At 37.3% G+C, this 19,495-nt stretch overlaps 1 protein-coding gene across 1 annotated transcript in view; it reads right to left on the bottom strand.

The window, feature by feature from the left end:
* CNTN5 (contactin 5) overlaps positions 1–19,495 on the bottom strand; it is a 488,760-nt gene that overhangs the window by 373,078 nt on the left and 96,187 nt on the right. Inside the window, exon 6 of the mRNA XM_055320376.1 lies at positions 12,001–12,096. Coding sequence (XP_055176351.1) covers positions 12,001–12,096 — 96 coding nt within the window. The remainder of the gene's footprint in view (positions 1–12,000; positions 12,097–19,495) is intronic.

The following is a 19,495-nucleotide window of genomic DNA, read 5'->3' as shown; positions in this document are numbered from 1 at the left end:
AAACATTATTTATTTTTTCTGTAATAGAAAAATGCCTCACCTGAAATGTTAGCAGCTTAGACTGGAAATTAGAAGGCTTCCTTAGCTCTATCCTATGGATAGTTCTCAGAGGAGGAGTCTCAGGCCTACGAGAATTGAGGGGTTTCTAAGGCTTAGCATCTGGGACAGGACCAAGGCCCTGAATCCTTCAGTGTTCATTGATGTTTGAGTATTTTTCCAAATTGAAGAAATTATGTTACTAGAGTTTAAAATCAGAAAATGTGAAAGTGATGACCAAGGATATTATGCTCCTGTGTTTGCTGCATGCGCAGACATAGGCTTTTCTACAGTTCATTTATTTTCTAAATTCAGCTATATTCTATGATGGTTCAAAACACAGAGTACGCAGAAACGAAATACTTTTAATCTGTAAGTCTTTGCATAATACCTTAATTCACTTTCCTTGGTACTCCTTATATAATCAATTATTATAGTTTTATTCTCCTTTACTTTGAGACTCAGTTCAGCATTAGTATTCCCCATGAGGAACATATGATTGAAGGAGTAATGGCAGAGGGACTTGTTGGCATTGAGAAAGCTGAACCTGTGTCCATGGTTTTGAATATTGAGAAAGCCAGATATATTAAATATTGAGGATTTGTTTTGCCTGGGACTCAGTCCCACATAACTTAACAAAATCACCAAAATATCATGATACTAAGCTAGTAGAATAGAGAATAAGCTAAGGGTCTAGGCAGTATAATAGAAATAATGATCAAAGCTTTTAAAATTTGATTCTTGTATTTCGCTTTATCTCTGGCTTTATCTTCTTATATTTTGCTTTATCTATGGCTATCAGTGGTTTTATGTACTATGGTGTTTCTCCTATTGAACGTGGAGGGTATTGAAACAAGGCTTGCAACTTTTATGCTCTTTTTATACCTGTCTCAGGACCTATTAGAATTCTCTGCAAATAATAGAGATGACAAATAATGATTCTGCCTATCTTCTCTTGAGGATAAATTCCTCTATTTCACAACCCTAAAGCCCCTGGTGTTCCTGGGCATCTAGAATATGCACTAAATTTTGGGCCTTCTAGGTCTTGTATGTTTGAGAACCACAGCAATATAATCCTTAAATAGTCAATGATTCTTTTGCATCTAAGCAGTTAACGTAATCCTTACAAATAGTTGGAGCTAAACAAATGTACTAACTGTACATGTTAATAATTTTAATGTATACCCAAAAGCTGCTTAAACTATAACACATAAATATGATTGGTGGCTATTTAAACTGGTTCGTACCACAAAAGCAGAACAAGAGGTTTTCTCTTTTCAGCAGAAAGAGTAATATATGATGTTCACATTGTAAACATTCTCCCTGAGAGAACCCAAACAACCTTTTGATTACTCCTGAGTTAACTCTACTGGTTATTATTAATATTATAGTCTCCTGCTTAAATCTCTTTCCTAGACTTCAGATTCATATCCCATTTCTGTTGTACCTGTAAGTAACTAAGAGTTGATATATCCAGAACTCAACTAATCGTATTCTATCAAACCAACTTTATTTTCTAGTTGATAGGAAATAGTTATAGAGCCATAAACTTGAATTCATTTTCTTCTTCAAATTCCTCTACGTCTTTAAAATAAAAAGACAGTGAAGGTAAAAATAGGGCAAATGAAACAGAAAAGGCAGGGTAACCAGTATAAAATAAGATGATAAAAACAAGCATAAATAAGCTGAATAAATATGTGTTGAATGAAAAAAAATTCAATCTTGATATAATAAGGATTATTTTTGAGACATTGATAATTCCATTGTTAAAAAAGTCTTGTCTGTGTTCATGCTGTGAAGGCTTTAGTATAGCTTTAACTAAATGTACATTATATGGTACAAAATGTATCAAAGATTGAAATCCTGGTTCCATCATTTATGAAGTATAGGAGCTTAAGTATTTCACTTAATCTTTCTGAAGCTTAGATTCCACATCAATACAATAGGAATGACAATAATCTCTATCAGACACTTTGCAGGGATTACATACTACAGTAAATATGAAAATATGGTTATTGTATTGCTGAGTGGTATACTCATATATTTTTGACGATAGCCTAATACTTCATACAAGAAGTCCCATTTCAGTGTAAACTTCTGAGATAACTTAATGCACATAATATGAACAAAATGTATGTATTTATTTATTTATTTATGATTTTATTTTTTATTCATGAGAGACAGAGAGAGAGAGAGAGAGGCAGAGACACAGGCAGAGGGAGAAATGCTCCCTGTGGGGACCTGTGGTACTCAATCCTAGGCCCCAAGATCATGACTTGAGCCAAAGGCAGATGCTGAACCACTGAGCCACCCAGGCATCTCTGAACAAAACATATATAAAGTAAAGCACTAATTACTGTGTTCCTTATTTAAAAGTGTCTATGATGATAACTTCTAAACCATAAAATATGTCTACGTATGGTTCTAGGTTTTATGAGGCTTATTTCATTAGATAGACTCATTTTACATTATAACCCTAAATTTCAAAATTACTAGAGTGTCAAAGGTTTTACTGTCTTTTTTTAAATTTTGGCAACCAACATAATTTTAAGTAGATATGCATAACAGTCTAGAAAAATATGTTTTCTCATAGATGAAGAACTATTTCAGTATCCAATCAAGATATTTTCATTCACAGATGCTACTGACAGTAGTTAATATTGTTCTCTTGGGAATTAAACAATGCTATTTTGAAAAAAGTCAATCCTAGCTTTTACTTCTATTCACAAAAAAATGCACTGTACATCCATTTGAGGTAGTAAGAAAATGGATATTTGTGCTATTTCTGAATATTATTTAATATTCTGTGATATATAACTTTTTACAATTCTATGTAGTACTACTGTATTATAGAAGCTGCTATACTTTGAAATAGTAAATTTGAGTATTTTTAAAAAGATTTTATTTATTTATTCATGAGAGACACAGAGAGAGAGGCAGAAACACAGGCAGAGAGAGAGAGGCAGAAACACAGGCAGAGAGAGAAGCAGGCTCCATGCAGGGTCCTGATGTGGGACTTGATCCCCAGACTCTAGGATCATGTCCTGGGCTGAAGGCAGGTGTTCAACCACTGAGCCACCCAGGCGTCTTGTAATATTTGAATTTGAATGGGATATTGAATGACCCAAATATCTTTAATAGATATAGGTTATGATAAACTAATAACAGAAAGTTGGTAGGAACTGTCTAAAGCCCTACAAAACTCAACTAATAGAATGAGCACATTTATTCAGTTATTTAGAATGAATTTAATATATACATACTGTTAGGTGTAATAAATTTTGTACCTTTAAAGGACATAGACTCTACTAGGTTAGAGAAAATTCTTAGTAAACTTTTACTTCCAACACTTATTTCACATAATAAAATTCTGATAAAATTTTTGGGAGGTAAGATGGCAGATTAGTAGGAGGACCCTGGGCTTGTCTCATCCCTTACACACAGCTGGATAACTATCAAGCTATTCTGGATACCCAAGAAATTTATCTGAGGACTAACAGAACAAGATGCACAACTTGAGGGAGAGACAAGACCACATCATGGAAGGTAAGAAATGTGGAAACATGATTTAGGGGAGAAAATGATTGTGGGTGCTACAGAGGGGAAGCAATGTTGGTCACAGAGAGGAGTAAGAAAAAGAAAGGAGCACATGGGAGATCACACAAGGAAAACATTTCCTCCAAAGACATTGACTAGTAAAACAAGAGGGGTTGATTTTTGTGATATTTTATGAACAGTAGTGCCTGTACACTAGAGTTTTAGAGGTCTGAGTCATGGCCAGTGTGGAGCTGGGGTGCTGCAGTGCTCCTGTGGAGGAGGACAGATAGCTCAGTAGCTGATGGAATGATCTGAGGATCCCCTGGGATACACTATGAGAAATGGTTCCTTCCTCCTTGGAGTGCACCTAAGAGATGTGGCATTGCCTTTCCAGGGACAAAACCGCAGGGGGGCTGTGTGGTACTCCAGAATCTATCTCTTTGTGCTTGCATCTGTTCCAAAATGGCAAGACCCTACCCCAGAGGACCAGCATGTGTTCCCACCATGCTAGGTTCCTAAAGTTTGGAGTTTCAAAAACTCAGCCAACCTGCACTGCACAGCGAGGTGGTCAGATAGCCTAGATATAGTCAGGGTAAAGGCAGATATCTGAGGAAGCCCAGGACACACAAGATTGTCCAGTTTTCTGGGAGGGCTTCCTAGGCCATAGTGGTTACAAACTTTTCTCTCTAGGATAAGAGAGGGGCTGGTATCAGTTGTCTCTACAACCCCTCAGCATAAGCTGGCTTCAGTGAGCAGTATAGTGTGAATACTGACAGCCTAAACCCCTTACACCAGGACCCAACCCCCTGCACTCTGCAGGTGCTGCTTTTCTAGGGCAGGTGTGCTGAAGAACCAGAGAAGCAAGCCTTTCTTCCAGAAGACCTGACTGACCACAGAGTTCTGCAGTTTTAGTTCTAGTGGGAATAGTACTGGATGGGTCTCTTTCAACAAGCAGACCAGAGTACACCTGATTAGAACTCACCACACTCTGGTCAAGGTCCAAATACTCCCCACTGCAGGCAAAGAGAAACTCTGCAGAGGCCTGACCTAAGAGAAAGAGTAGCCAAAACACAGTAGCAGAGTGCACATAGCATATACCAGAGATACTCCATGAAGTTCCAGACCCTGGGCAGTCTGTCACTTCTTCTTCATAAAGCCATTAATCTTTGGAGCATGAAACATAACAGGCTTCTTACCACACAGAAGAGAGAAACCTAGACAAAAATTCAAAGATGGAAGAATTAATTCCAAAAGAAAGATCAAGTAAACACCATAGCTAGGGACCAAATAGAAACAGATATAAGCAATATGCTTGATCCAGAAATTAAAGCAACGATCATAAAGATACTAACTGGATTTGAGAAAAGCATAGCAGACACTAGGGAGTCCCTTACCACAGGGATAAAAACCTAGGAATTAGTCATGCTAAAAAAAAATTTAAATGCTATAACTAAGATGTAAAACTGACTAGGTATAATGACTACAATGATGGAAGAAGCAGAGGAATAAATGAGTGTCATAGAAGATAAAATTATGGGAAAAATGAAGCTGAAAGGAAAGGAAAAGAAACATACTGGATAAAAAATGTAGACTTAGGGAACTCAGCAACTCCATAAAGCATAATAGCATTTGTATCATAGGAATCTCAGAAGAAGAAGAGAGAGAAAAGGGGGAAGGAGGTTTATTGGAGGAAATTGTAACTCAAAGCTTCCCCTGATCTGGAGAAGGAAACAGACATCCAAATCCATGAAGCATAGAGAACTCCCATCAAAATCAACAAAAGCGGGCTAACACAACACATATTCTAGTTAAATTTGCAAACATAGAGATAAAGGAAACAAATCCTAAAAGTAGCAAGAGAAAAGAGGTCCTTAACTTAAAGTTAGCTGCAGATCTCTTCACAGAATCCAGACAGGCCAGAAGAATGGGGCATGATGTATTCAACGTGCTAAGTGGGAAAAACCTGCAGCCAAGAATACTCTATCTAGCAAGCTTATCATTCAGAATAGAAAGAGAGATAAAAGAGTTTCCCAGACAAACAAAAAAGAAAACAGTTTGTGACCACTAAACCAGTCCTACAAGAAATATTAAAGGGGACTCTGGGGGGATCCCTGGGTGGCGCAGTGATTTGGCGCCTGCTTTTGGCCCAGGGCGCGATCCTGGAGACCCGGGATCGAATCCCACGTCAGGCTCCTGGTGCATGGAGCCTGCTTCTCCCTCTGCCTGTGTCTCTGCCTCTCTCTCTCTCTCTCTCTCTCTCTCTGTGACTATCATAAATAAATAATATAAAAAAATAAAGGGGACTCTGGGATAGAAAATCAAATGTGAAAAAGACTGACTATAAAGGAATACAGAAAACAATGACTTAACTAATACAATGGCATTAAATTCATATCTATCAAGGATAATTCTGAGTGTAAATGGACTAAATGCTCTAATCAAAAAACACTGTGTATCAGAATGGATAAAAATACCAAGACCTATCCATATGTTGCTTACAAGAGACTCATTTTAGACTCAAAGACACCTGCAGATTGAGAGTGAGGGGATAGAAAAACATTCATCATACTAATGGAAGGCCAGAGTAGCCATACTTAGATTATACAAACTAGATTTTTAAACCAAAGACTATAACAAGAGGTGAAGATGGGGCCTTTATTATGATATGTCTACATTTGTAATCCAATATGTTTCTTTTCCTTTTCTTTCAGCATCATTTTTTCCCATAATTTTATCTTCTGACACTCATTTATTCCCCTGCTTCTTCCATCATTGTAGTCTTTATGCCTAGTCATTATAATCATATCATAATAAAGGAGTCTATATGAAAGAAGACCTAAGAATTATAAACATCTATGCCCAAACTTAGGATCACCCAAATAAAATAAGATGAAATGAGAGAGGGAGACAAACCATAAGAGGGAGACAAACCACAAGAAACTCTTAACTATAGAAAACAGACTGAGGGTTGCTAGAGGGGAGGTGAGTGGTGGGGGAAGGGATAAGTGGGTGATGGAATTAAGGAGAGAACTTGATGTAATGAGTACTCAGTGTTAGATGCAACTAATGAATCACTAAACTCTACCTCTGAAACTAATAATATACTATATGTTAATTAATTTATTTTAAATAAAAGTTAAAAAAAAGAAGTGTATATATTGGAATGGAATACAATGGAATACTACTCAGCCATAAAAAAGAATGAAATCCTTCCATTTGCAATAACATGGATGAAGCTAGAAGGTACTATGCTAAGCAAAATAAGTTAGTCAGAGAAAGACAAACAACATATGATTTCACTCATATGGAATTTAAGAAATGAAATAGATGAACAAAGGAAAAAAAGAAATGTGAACCATGTTCTCTGTGGTGTCTTAGAGAACCATGTTATTTAATTATACAGAACAAACAGGGTTGCTGGAGGGGAGGTGCATGGAGGATAGGTTAAATGGGTGATAGGGATTAAGGAGGGCATTTGTTGTGATGAGCACTGGGTGTTGTATATAAGTGATGAATCACTAAATTCTGTTCCTGAAACTAATATTACACTATATGTTAACTAACTGGAATTTAAATAAAAACTTGAAAAAAATAAAATTCTGATAAAGTAATAAGTTAATTATAATTTGAAAGAAGAAAGTAAAACAAGAATAAGGAACAAACCAGAATTAACTATCAGTTAAATAGGTATGCTATGATGGTCCAAATGACTGTGTGGATGAGACAGAAATTTGGGTCTGAGAGTCCTGGTATGTACCAGGTTATAGACTCATTTCACAATATATGATCTCATTCCACCAAAAAGAAGACAGTTGTTGAGGTCATAATAGGCATCAGAGCAAGGACTCAAGCCCTAGGCCTCTTTCATTGAATGGCCCTGGCTTATTCTGTCTACACTTTACCTCTCCTCTTCAGCAATATTTTTTTACTTTACTTTCCTGAGACATTTTCAGAGTTCTTTTAATTGACCAACCAAGGCATTAGAATTAAATCACTGTTTCTCAGTATCATTGTGCTTTCAATGAATAATTCCAATCCTTTAACTTTCAGTCTTTTCCTTTGGCAAAAATACAAAATATCATATTTTTTCTTTATTAGTATGAGAATCACATTTTACTTATGTATTTTATAATTATGTTCATTTGCAATAGCATTATGAAAAAAAGTAAATAGTAAAAAAAGATCTCTTACTACATGGTGAGGGTTTTTCAAGACATTGAGGACTTTGGCTTTGATTCTGAATGAGACAGTGTAATAGTTTGCTTAGGGTATCATAACAAAATGCTATAGAATAGGTGGCTTGAACAATAGAAATTTATTTTCCCCATGGTACTGGAGGCTAGAAGTCTGGGTTCAGGATGCCAGCATTGTTGGTTTCTGGTGAGATCTCTTTTTGACTCGCACACACTGCCTTTGTACTATATTCATATACAAGGGAGAGATAGAGCAAGTTCTAGTGTCTTTGCTTATAAGGACACTAATTCTATCCTGAAGGCCATAGCCTCATGACCTTATCTAATTTTAATTACCTTCCAAAGTCCCCATATCAGTATACCATCACACAACATATGCATTTTGGTGTAACTCAATTCAGTCCTTAGTAGATGGGGAATTTTGGGGTGTTTTGCACAAAGCAGGGGTGACATGATACAACATAATTTTAAAGAATCACTCCAGCTATTATGTTATGAATAGATTGGGGGATCCCTGGATGGCTCAGCGGTTTAGCGCCTGCCTTCAGCCCAGGGCATGATCCTGGAGCCCCAGGATCGAGTCCCACGTCGGCCTCCCTGCATGGGGCCTGCTTCTCCCTCTGCCTGTGCTGCCTCTCTCTCTCTCTCTCTCTCTCTCTCTCTCTCTCTGTGTGTGTCTCATGAATAAATAAATAAAATATTAAAAAAGAATAGATTGGAAAAAAGATGAAATAAAAAATAAGGGATAATAGTTAAGATACTGTTGTGAATAATCCAAGTAGGAGATGATAGTAGTTCATTCTAGAAAGCTACAGTAGAGGGTGTGAGAAATGATCAAATTTTGGATAAAGTTTTGAGTAGGACCAATAAAATTGCTGATGGTTTATCTGTGGGATGTCAGAAAGTGAGAAGTTAAAACTGACCATAAGGCCTAATGAATAGTAAGAGATGGAATTGCCTTTGTCTGAGTTGGAAAGACTGCAGGTGGAGCAGGTTTGGGGAAGATATAACCAGTTTTAGACATGGTTAGGCTTGACATGCCTATTAGCCATTCTGATTGGAAATGTCAAACAGGCAGATAGATATACAAGCCAGAGTCCTGGTTGGAAATATATGTTTGGCAGTTGTAAGTGTTTAAAAGATAAGCAATTAAGTATTTTATGGAATGAAGACTAAAAATAATCCAAATGCCATCAACTGAGTAATAAACAGAAGGATCTCTATCTATACAATGGAATACTATTCAGCAATATAAAGTGACAAACGACTGATAAATGCCACAATATGAATGAACCTTAGAAACATTAAACTAAGTAAAAGAAACCAAACACACACCCACTCTCTCTTACCACATATATATACACACAGACTGAACATTGTATGATTCAATTCCATTAAAATAAATTTTTTTAAAAAAAGTAAATTGTGGGGAAATTGGGTGCGAATACCTTTGTGAAATGATGGAACTGTTCTAGCACTAGATTTTGGTAATGGTAGCACAATGTCATAAATTTACTAAAACTCAATAAACTATACTTGAAATGAGTGAGTTTCCTGGGATATAAATTGTACTTCAATCAATCTACTTTTTAAAAAGGGAGACATAGAGGCAGAGAAAGAGGGACAGAGAGACATAGAATTGAAATACGGGAGTTAGATAAAATGTAACAGGCAAAACTTTTGAAGAGTTTTGTGATGAAAAGGAGCAGAAAAATGAGGTAACAGGTGAAAGACAACATTGTCAAAAGAGCTTTGGTTTGTTTTGTTTTCAAGTGAAGGAAAGGGTAGTATAGTTGCATGCTATTGGGATGATCAAAAAAGAGACCAAACCATCTCTGGGTGAAGATGCATTTTAGTGATTTTTTAAAGTAGACAGAAAAAAGGATGAACTATAGTGAACAGGTTAAGGGACTGTGAGGAGAAAGAAGGGAGAATAGGTAATGTGGAGAAAGGGGGATATCTGTTCCAAGGTTATCTGAATGGCACATACAGTTTGAGATAATAAATAGCCGTAATTTTAAAGGGCTGCAGGGAAGCCATGTCTTCAGGGGATATGCAAGTTTCAGTTGGAGCAAGAAAGGAAAAGGATGTTCAACAAAGGACATAAAGATACATAGGATTTGGCTGATAGGGAGAAAACTATCCATCTGATAAGTGTTAGACATTGGTCTGAATGCTGAGTTACTTCTGTTATTTTGGGCTCTGTACATATCCCTTAAAACTCTGGGGCTAACACTGATGTTTGAGTGGATCATTTGATATAAAACTCCGAAATGAGTACCTAGTAGTATACAACCTCTCCTATTAACTTTTACAATCACTCTAATATTTCTTTTTTAAATTTTTAAAAATTTCTTAAGTAATCTCTGTACCCAGGTTTGTGGGGCTCAAACTCAAGATCCCAAGGTTAAGAGTCACACATTCCACCAACTGAGCCAGCCAAGTGCCCCAGCCTAATATTTCTTAAAACATATATACAATAGCAACTATCTGGCATTATTCTTACTGATCTCACATTTTATAGTATTTTTATTTCATCAGTTATTAATACATATTCTTATTTCTTGCTTATCATGTGTGCAATTCATTATGCTATTCTTCCCCATTAGAAATCTTCTCTATAAAAAAAGAAAAAAGAAATCTTCTCTATAGTTTTCTTTGGCAATCAGATGATTTGTCTTTATGTCATCTTTAGTTTTGCTTCCTGTATCATTCTATCACATTTCCCTTTTCTACACATGTCCTAACTGCCTTTCAGTATGGATTATGTTTCAAAAAATTTTGCTTGCATGTTAACTACTTTGAATCTGATGGTGAACACTTTCATCCTTTGTAGAGCAGGTTCCTCTGGCCTCCTCCTCTTCCTTCTTTTTTTTTAAATCTCTAGCAATTATTCATCTAATATTAGTCCTTAAACCAAATATAATAACCCAACATCAGACATAATATTTACGGATGCTACAGGATTCTCTCGAACCTACTAAAATGTTTTGTCTTATCCATCGATAAAAAGTTAAAACACATGTTGCCTTGAAATAATCTAAATCTAAAACCACAAGCACGTAAGACTAAATATGTTTACTTTAAAGTCCCCAAACAACTCACAAAGGATTGGAATGACTAAATTGACATATAAAAGTTAGGTGAGTAAAACTCAGAATTATTACTGATAGTAATTATTATTTGAGTTTCAAAGCAAAATGTTTTTTAAAAATATTTTCTTGTTGAAACATAATTTACTTTTCTTTCAGTTAAAAAAAATTAGAAAGGAATCAGATAAAGTTGAGAAATTTTTAAAAAATTGGTTGAGGTCCTATGATAATTTTTTATAAGAATTATCTATGGCAGAACAAAATTGGGCCCCATTACTACACTGATAATTATAACCTAGAAACAAATGATTCTCACACTAAACAAAGAAGAAAAATTGATTGAGATGCCAAGACCCTGAATTCTATTTCCTGTTAATGCTGAGGTCTTTGTTATTTCTCAGACATTTGATTCTCTCTCTCTCTCTCTCTCTCTCTCTCTCTCTCTCTCTCTCTGGTACTGGCCCTTCTTAAATTGTAGTATAGGAAAACTATTCTATGATACAAAGAGGTACTCATCTCAAATTATAGAACTAAAAAAAAAAAGAAGTATAATTAGCTGAGTTGGGAAAAGGGAATATAATTAATCTGAGCACAGCTTATTATTCTGTTCCTCCAAATCCATGAAGTATGACTATGATTATTATAGATAAGAGCTCAAGTGGCCAAAAAAGTAATAAGTAAATTATATTTTTGTTTGAAACTCAAAAAAACTATTTCTTAGTATATTTTGTTCCAGTCTGAGAAACAACACCATAAACAACCCAGTTTCAAGCTTATCTTCAGAAACAAGATGCACTTTGTTATTCAGTAACCTCAACTCTGACACTTCAAAAAATTTCGAGAAGTTTTAGTCTTTCATTTATCACATTCCTTGCGCTCCGAGCAACATATTCCTCACTGGTGGCAGGCAGAGACATAACCACAACAGTCAACAGTTAGAAAGGCAATACCAGGATCTTATCACAGGAGTGCAGTCTTCTGTCCAGTGGTAGTTAGAATAGATGATCTTTAATTACTCAACTAGTGCCCTGACACATTTCAAAAACCCATGCATATTTCACCTCGAATGTATACACTGTTTAAAAGAATGAGCATATAGTACAAAGAGAGCAGCAGCAATATAGAACGGGATCCTACTGTACCTGGTGAATGAGGCGGAGGAGAGCAGATCAAAACAACCCCCTGGCCTTCCCTCACAGAGACTGCACTTCTTGTCCGTCCACTAAAATTTCCCAGATCTGTCAATACAACACAGCATTTAGATGCAAGGGGAAGAAAAAAAAAAGCTTAAAGAATTAATACTTTTATAACTTATACCTACTTTGATCTCATTATGCAGAAAAAGTTTTAGTTTATTAGGCATTGACATGAGAGCCTCAAAAATAAATCCATACCATATAATTTTAAACACCACAGTTTTCAAATTACATGCACTACACACTCTTTGCTTCTATTTATAGTTCATATAAGTTGCCAGTATAAGAAGAAAATAGACAATACTTTTATAATACATTAAATTGTCCTTTTATTTCTTTATAATATTTCCAACATACTGATTTTTTTTTACTATTGATAAAACAAATTCATGCATAGTGAGAAGATAAATAAAAGTGGTTAGAGGCACCTGGTGTCCAATCTAGTGCCTCATTATGTCATGCTAGGAATGGTGTGTAAAACCAAGCATGAATTTTCCAAATTAGAGAGACTTGTGTGCTCTAGTAGAATATAATGAGGAAATGAAGTATTCTTTTTATATAAATGTGAGCAAAAAATCATGTTATTTTAATTTTATAGAAGCCTGGAATGGCTTGTACAAATCAATTTACTCATCCATTTTGATTACTCTGGGAATATTGTAGTGATCAAAATACTCAACTATATGGATGAAGGATCATAGCATTGATTGAGGTTCAACTGTCTTCTCTTAAATAATGTTGCATTTACGCAATTAGAAAATACATTCTTAAAAATAAAGTTGCATAAAAAACTAAGTGTTTTATTTGTATTTCTATTATGTTTATTAATCTATTCACAGCTCAGTATATATGGCCCTTCCCCCTTCTTGGGCTAAGTTGATCAAAGATATGATTTTTAGAATAGTTTCCTAGAAATCGTAGAAGTTCACTATTTTTATAAATAATCCTTAGTTTGTGAAATCATGTTCCCATGGTGAAAAATACACCTTGAAAACGCTCTGCCTTTCCCTCCATTACTCACCAACTATAAAAGAGGTTTTTTTGAAACTTCTCATTACTTCACATTAAAATAGTCTGTTTCACAGTAATACAATGTAGACCATAAATATAATGTTTAGTAATCTAACAAATGAAGAGAGTAAGCAGTCAAGAAAGCACATTGAAATTATATAAAGGAGATGAATCACTAACTTTAATATCTGGAGAGGGATTCTATACTTTTTTTTGAGGTGTGCACAAGAATTTACTGATTTGCTGCAATGTACAATCAAATCCTCTTAAATACATTCAAAATCATGAAGAACTACTAAAAGTGAAAGCATAATGTCAAATGAATAGAGAACTGTTCACTATTGATGAAAGTGTTTAGACTTTCACATATAATTCTATGCTTCATTGTAAATAGTTAAACATCTCACAAGCTAGATAGATAAGAAAGAATTGTCTTATTTCAACTTCTTTTCTTCTTTTTGGTAGTTTAAGAACATATACGCTGAGTGAAGTAAGTCAATCGGAGGACAAACAGTGTATGTTCTCATTCATTTGGGGAATATGAATAATAGTGAAAGGGAATATAAGGGAAGGGAGAAGAAATGTGTGGGAAATATCAGAAAGGGAGACAGAACATAAAGACTCCTAACTCTGGGAAATGAACTAGGGGTGGTGGAGGGGGAGGAGGGCGGGGGGGGGGTGACTGGGTGAGGGGCACTGGGGGGACACTTGACGGGATGAGCACTGGGTGTTATTCTGTATGTTGGTAAATTGAACACCAATAAAAATTAATTTATTAAAAAAATTAAAAAAGAACATATACACTAACTTCTGATAAAAATCAAGTTTACTCATTTTCAAATATGAGTGACTCATGGCTTAAATTCCTATGTATTGATTCTTAGGGATAGAAGCTGCCTTTTTTCCCAATAAAAGCTCTTATTTTTTCCCAATAAAAGATCTTTTTTTTAATTTTTTTAATTTATTTATGATAGTCACAGAGAGAGAGAGAGAGGCAGAGACACAGGCAGAGGGAGAAGCAGGCTCCATGCACTGGGAGCCCGACGTGGGATTCGATCCCGGGTCTCCAGGATCGCGCCCTGGGCCAAAGGCAGGTGCCAAATCGCTGTGCCACCCAGGGATCCCCATCCAATAAAAGATCTTAATATGAAAACAAGCATTGTAAGATGTCTAATTTGACTTCCTTTGACTATCCTCCTAGAAGCAGAAGCCACATGGTGAGGCAGTGGTTGCATTAATATCTCTTCAGGGATTATGGTTTCACTTTCCTTTTCTCATCCTCACTGAATTTATAAACTCTGAAAGGCTATTTGGATATCAATGTTTATAACTGAATCTCCTAAATGCTTCCTGAAAAGTATATATGTAATTTCTATTCCATTTACTACAAGTTTATGGTATGTTTATTATGACATTTCAAATCAACCTATTATAGTAAAAAGAATATTTTAATAAAGAATGGTCCTGAATTAATTTCTATATATGAGAAACTGAAGTATAGGCATGGCCTAGACATGAAAAAGAAAGAAAATCATAGGGGCAACACAGGTGGCTCAGGGGTTTCACGCCGCCTTCAGCCCAGGGCGTGATCCTGGAGACCCGGTATCAAGTCCCACATCAGGCTCCCTGCATGGAACCTGCTTCTCCCTCTGCCTGTGTCTCTGCCCTCCCCCCACCCCCTTCTCTCATGAATAAATAAAATCTTAAAAAAAAGAAAATCATAGAATAATTATGACCCAACTGTGTTTTGAGATCACAATGACCTAAAAGAAAACACTAAGTTGTAATTGCTTTGTTGTGTATCAGTTGTTAATACAGGTACAATTCACCATTTTCTCATGAAACTTTCTGTGTCATTATTTACTAGGAAGCATAGCACCAGCAGTACAAAGATAAGTGATTTTTTTCAATTGTGAATACATCATTTCTTTCTTTCATAAGACATATAAAGATATACTGAAAAGGAGACTGTCCTTTCATGGAGAGTATACTTTTCTCATTTAAGCCTTTCCTCCAAGGGAAAAAAATAGTGAATTACCTATAGTGTAAAAGTGGTCCTTGTGTCAGGCAAGATTCTGATTGATCTGTAATTTATGTGAAAACAATTCTTGATTTATGTGAATGATTTATGTGAAAACAATTCTTGGTTGGAGTGCAGATGGCAATTGTGCAAAATAATCTTTTTTTAATTTAAGATTTTATTTATTTATTCATGAGAGACACAGAGAGAGAGAGAGAGAGAGGCAGAGACACAGGCAGAGGGAGAAGCAGGCTCCATGCAGGGAGCCGGACCTGGGACTCCATCCCAGGTCTCCAGGATCACACCCTGGGCTGAAGGCGGTGCTAAACCACTGAGCCACCTGGGCTGCTCTGTGCAAAATAATCTTAATGACAATACAGCTGGTTGTTTTTATCTCATTGTGAATAAAAAGCAGTTAGTCTCTTTGGAAGTACTCACTGGAGAACATACTCTGAGTGCTTATTACATTATTTTAATAGATTACACATTGTATCTATCAAAGATAAAAAAAAACAAGAACTTTTATGGATGGAGCTTTGATTATTTTGTTGGCACAATAAAAAGTACATGTTGATATATTCTTTTTTAATTTTAAGGGGAAAATGAGTAAAAATTAAAGTCTTAATATAAGGACTTTCAAGTTCAAGTCATGAACTGAAATAAACCTCTTTCTGAACCCATAAAACAGCACGTAGACAAATAGATAAGTAATGGCTGGCGAGGAAAGTCTGTGATCAAGAATCACAGGGCACTAGGCCTTGTCCTTTCTATAACCCTTCTTCCAAGTTCAGAAGCTCATGCAAAGTTTGATAGTAAAGCTTTAATTAGAATTGCAGTTTACAGAATTATTGCACCTATTCATCTTACATGAACCATGCAAAGAAAAACAGATATATAATAAATAATGTGTTTGAGAAGCTTACACAACAGTTAGAATATAGATTTAGGATCTAGGATTTAAGGCATATTCATAAGATATAAACAAACCATTTCATCCATGAATTTAATAAATATTTCTTCCGTGAGAAACACACACTGAACACAATGTTAGGTCCTGGGGTTACAGAAGAGATAAAAAAGGAAGGATGTAGCTATATGAACTAATCATATCTACTAGGGCCCACTGTACACAGACCCAGCTGAGAGGAATCTGTGCTACCAAATAAGTGTATAAGCTCAAAAAATTATCGCAGCTTCAGCTTGTTCAGCTTATGTCATAAGCCCTACTTATGAGTTACCATGTAGTTCTTTATGATATTCTCCTAAATGTGCGCTACACATACACACACTCACATATATTTTGGGTTTTTTCCTTCCTTTTCTCCTTCCTTCCTCTGTATGCCTACTTTCCCCTTCCCTTTTCTTCCTTGCATTAGAAACAGCTTGATATAGATGATAGATAGATGATAAATAGATAGATAGATAGATGATAAATAGATAATAGATAGATACATATATATTTTAAATAGTGAAAGGGAATAGAAGGGAAGGGAGAAGAAATGGGTAGGAAATATCAGAAAGGGAGACAGAACATGAAGACTCCTAACTCTGGGAAAAGAACTAGGGGTGGTGGAAGGGGAGGAGGGCGGGGAGTGGGGGTGAATGGGTGACGAGCACTGAGGGGGACACTTGATGGGATGAGCACTGGGTGTTATTCTGTATGTTGGCAAATTGAACACCAATAAAAAATAAATTTATTATTAAAAAAATAAAATAAAATAATTTAAAAAAGATATATTTTATATGTATATATATTTTATATGTATATAATACAAAAGATTCCAAGTGACAGATTCCAGGTGAAGATAAGATGGGTATGGTATCAATCCTATAGCTTAAGATTAACACTTAAGAATATGTCATATACTTTTATAAATTATTATAAGTTGGCCATTAATTTTACTTTTACACTTAAAAGGGCCAAAATAAAAGGCTGTATCTTCAGTCTTGGCATTCATGGTTATGGCAAGATAAAAATTTTTCAGTAACTCAGGTGAAGAATGTTAACAGTTAGTAAGGTCTATAAAGGGATTTCTTCTGGGGGGGAGGGGCAAGATGGCGGAAGAGCAGGGTCCCCAAATCACCTGTCCCCACCAAATTACCTAGATAACCTTCAAACCATCCTGAAAATCTACGAATTCGGCCTGAGATGTAAAGAGAGACCAGCTGGAACAGCTACAGTGAGAAGAGTTCGCGCTTCTATCAAGGCAGGAAGACGGGGAAAAAGAAATAAAGGAACAAAAGGCCTCCGAGGGGGAGGGGCCCCGCGAGGAGCCGGGCTGAGGCCGGGGCGAGTGTCCCCAGGACAGGAGAGCCCCGTCCCGGAGGAGCAGGAGCTGCACCAACCTTCCCGGGGGAAAGGGGCTCGCAGGGAGGTGGAGCAGGACCCAGGAGGGCGGGGATGCCCTCGGGCTCCCGGGGACACTAACAGACACCTGCGCCCCGGGAGAGTGCGCCGAGCTCCCTAAGGGCTGCAGCGCGCACGGCGGGGCCAGAGCAGCTCGGAGGGGCTCGGGCGGCGGCTCCGCGGAGGGGGCTGCGGGGCGGGAGCGCGAATCCCACAGCGCAGGCCCCGGAGCACAGGGCGCTGGGACACAGCCCAGGATCCGGCCTCCCCCAGGACAGGCAGAGGCCGGGAGGGCCCAGGACAGCGAGGACGCTCCTGCCCCGAGCTGAGCAGATCAGCGGCCCCGCCCCGGAGCCTCCAGGCCCTGCAGACGGAGAAGCCCCGGAGTTACTGCGGGAGCTGACTCCAGGGCTGCAGAGCTGGCCCCGCCACTGCGGTTGTTCCTCCTGGGGCCTCACGGGGTAAACAAACCCCGCTGAGCCCTGCCCAGGCAGGGGGCAGAGAGGCTCCCCCAGGTGCTAACACCTGAAAATCAGCACAGCAGGCCCCTCCCCCAGAAGACCAGCTGGACGGACCAGTTCCAGGGGAAGTCAAGGGACTTAAAGTCTACAGATTCAGAAGATAATCCCCCGTGTTTTTTTTTTTTTGTTTGTTTTTCTTTTTTCTTTTCTTTTTGATTTCTGATTGCTTCCCCCACCCCCCTTTTTTTTTCACCTTTCTTTCATTTTCTTTCTCTTTTTCTTCTCTTTTTTCCTTTTTTTTTTCTTTTTCTTTTTTCTCTTTCTCTTTTCTTTCCTTCTCTCTCTTTCTCTCCTTTTCCCAATACAACTTGTTTTTGGCCACTCTGCACTGAGCAAAATGACTAGAAGGAAAACCTCACCTCAAAAGAAAGAATCAGAAACAGCCCTCGCTCCCACAGAGTTACAAAATCTGGATTACACTTCAATGTCAGAAAGCCAATTCAGAAGCACTATTATACAGCTACTGATGGCTCTAGAAAAAAGCATTAAGGCCTCACGAGACTTCATGACTGCAGAATTTAGATCCAATCAGGCAGAAATTAAAAATCAATTGAATGAGATGCAATCCAAACTAGAAGTCCTAACGACGAGGGTTAACGACGTGGAAGAACGAGTGAGTGACATAGAAGACAAGTTAATGGCAAAGAGGGAAACTGAGGAAAAAAGAGATAAACAATTAAAGAACCATGAAGACAGATTAAGGCAAATAAATGACACTCTAAGGAAGAAAAACCTACGTTTAATTGGGGTTCCCGAGGGCGCCGAAAGGGCCAGAGGGCCAGAATATGTATTTGAACAAATCCTAGCTGAAAACTTTCCCAATCTGGGAAGGGAAACAGGCATTCAGATCCAGGAAATAGAGAGATCCCCCCCTAAAATCAATAAAAACCGTTCAACACCTCGACATCTAATAGTGAAGCTTGCAAATTCCAAAGATAAAGAGAAGATCCTTAAAGCAGCAAGAGACAAGAAGTCCCTGACTTTCATGGGGAGGAATATTAGGGTAACAGCAGACCTCTCCACAGAGACCTGGCAGGCCAGAAAGGGCTGGCAGGATATATTCAGGGTCCTAAATGAGAAGAACATGCAACCAAGAATACTTTATCCAGCAAGGCTCTCATTCAAAATGGAAGGAGAGATAAAGAGCTTCCAAGACAGGCAGGAACTGAAAGAATATGTGACCTCCAAACCAGCTCTGCAAGAAATTTTAAGGGGGACTCTTAAAACTCCCCTTTAAGAAGAAGTTCAAGTAACTCTGAACGTGAATGGGCTTAATGACCCCATCAAAAGGCGCAGGGTTTCAGACTGGATAAAAAAACAGGACCCATCTATTTGCTGTCTACAAGAGACTCATTTTAGACAGAAGGACACCTACAACCTGAAAATAAAAGGTTGGAGAACCATTTACCATTCAAATGGTTCTCAAAATATACCCTAAAAACTACAGAACACTTCTGAAAGAAATTGAGGAAGACACAAAGAGATGGAAAAATATTCCATGCTCATGGATTGGCAGAATTAATATTGTGAAAATGTCAATGT

Source organism: Nyctereutes procyonoides, unplaced genomic scaffold (assembly GCF_905146905.1).
Source record: "Nyctereutes procyonoides isolate TBG_1078 unplaced genomic scaffold, NYPRO_anot_genome, whole genome shotgun sequence".
Classification (NCBI taxonomy): Eukaryota; Metazoa; Chordata; class Mammalia; order Carnivora; family Canidae; genus Nyctereutes; species Nyctereutes procyonoides.
The sequence above is the reverse complement of the archived record's forward strand: the minus strand, read 5'-3'. Positions and strand labels throughout refer to the sequence as shown.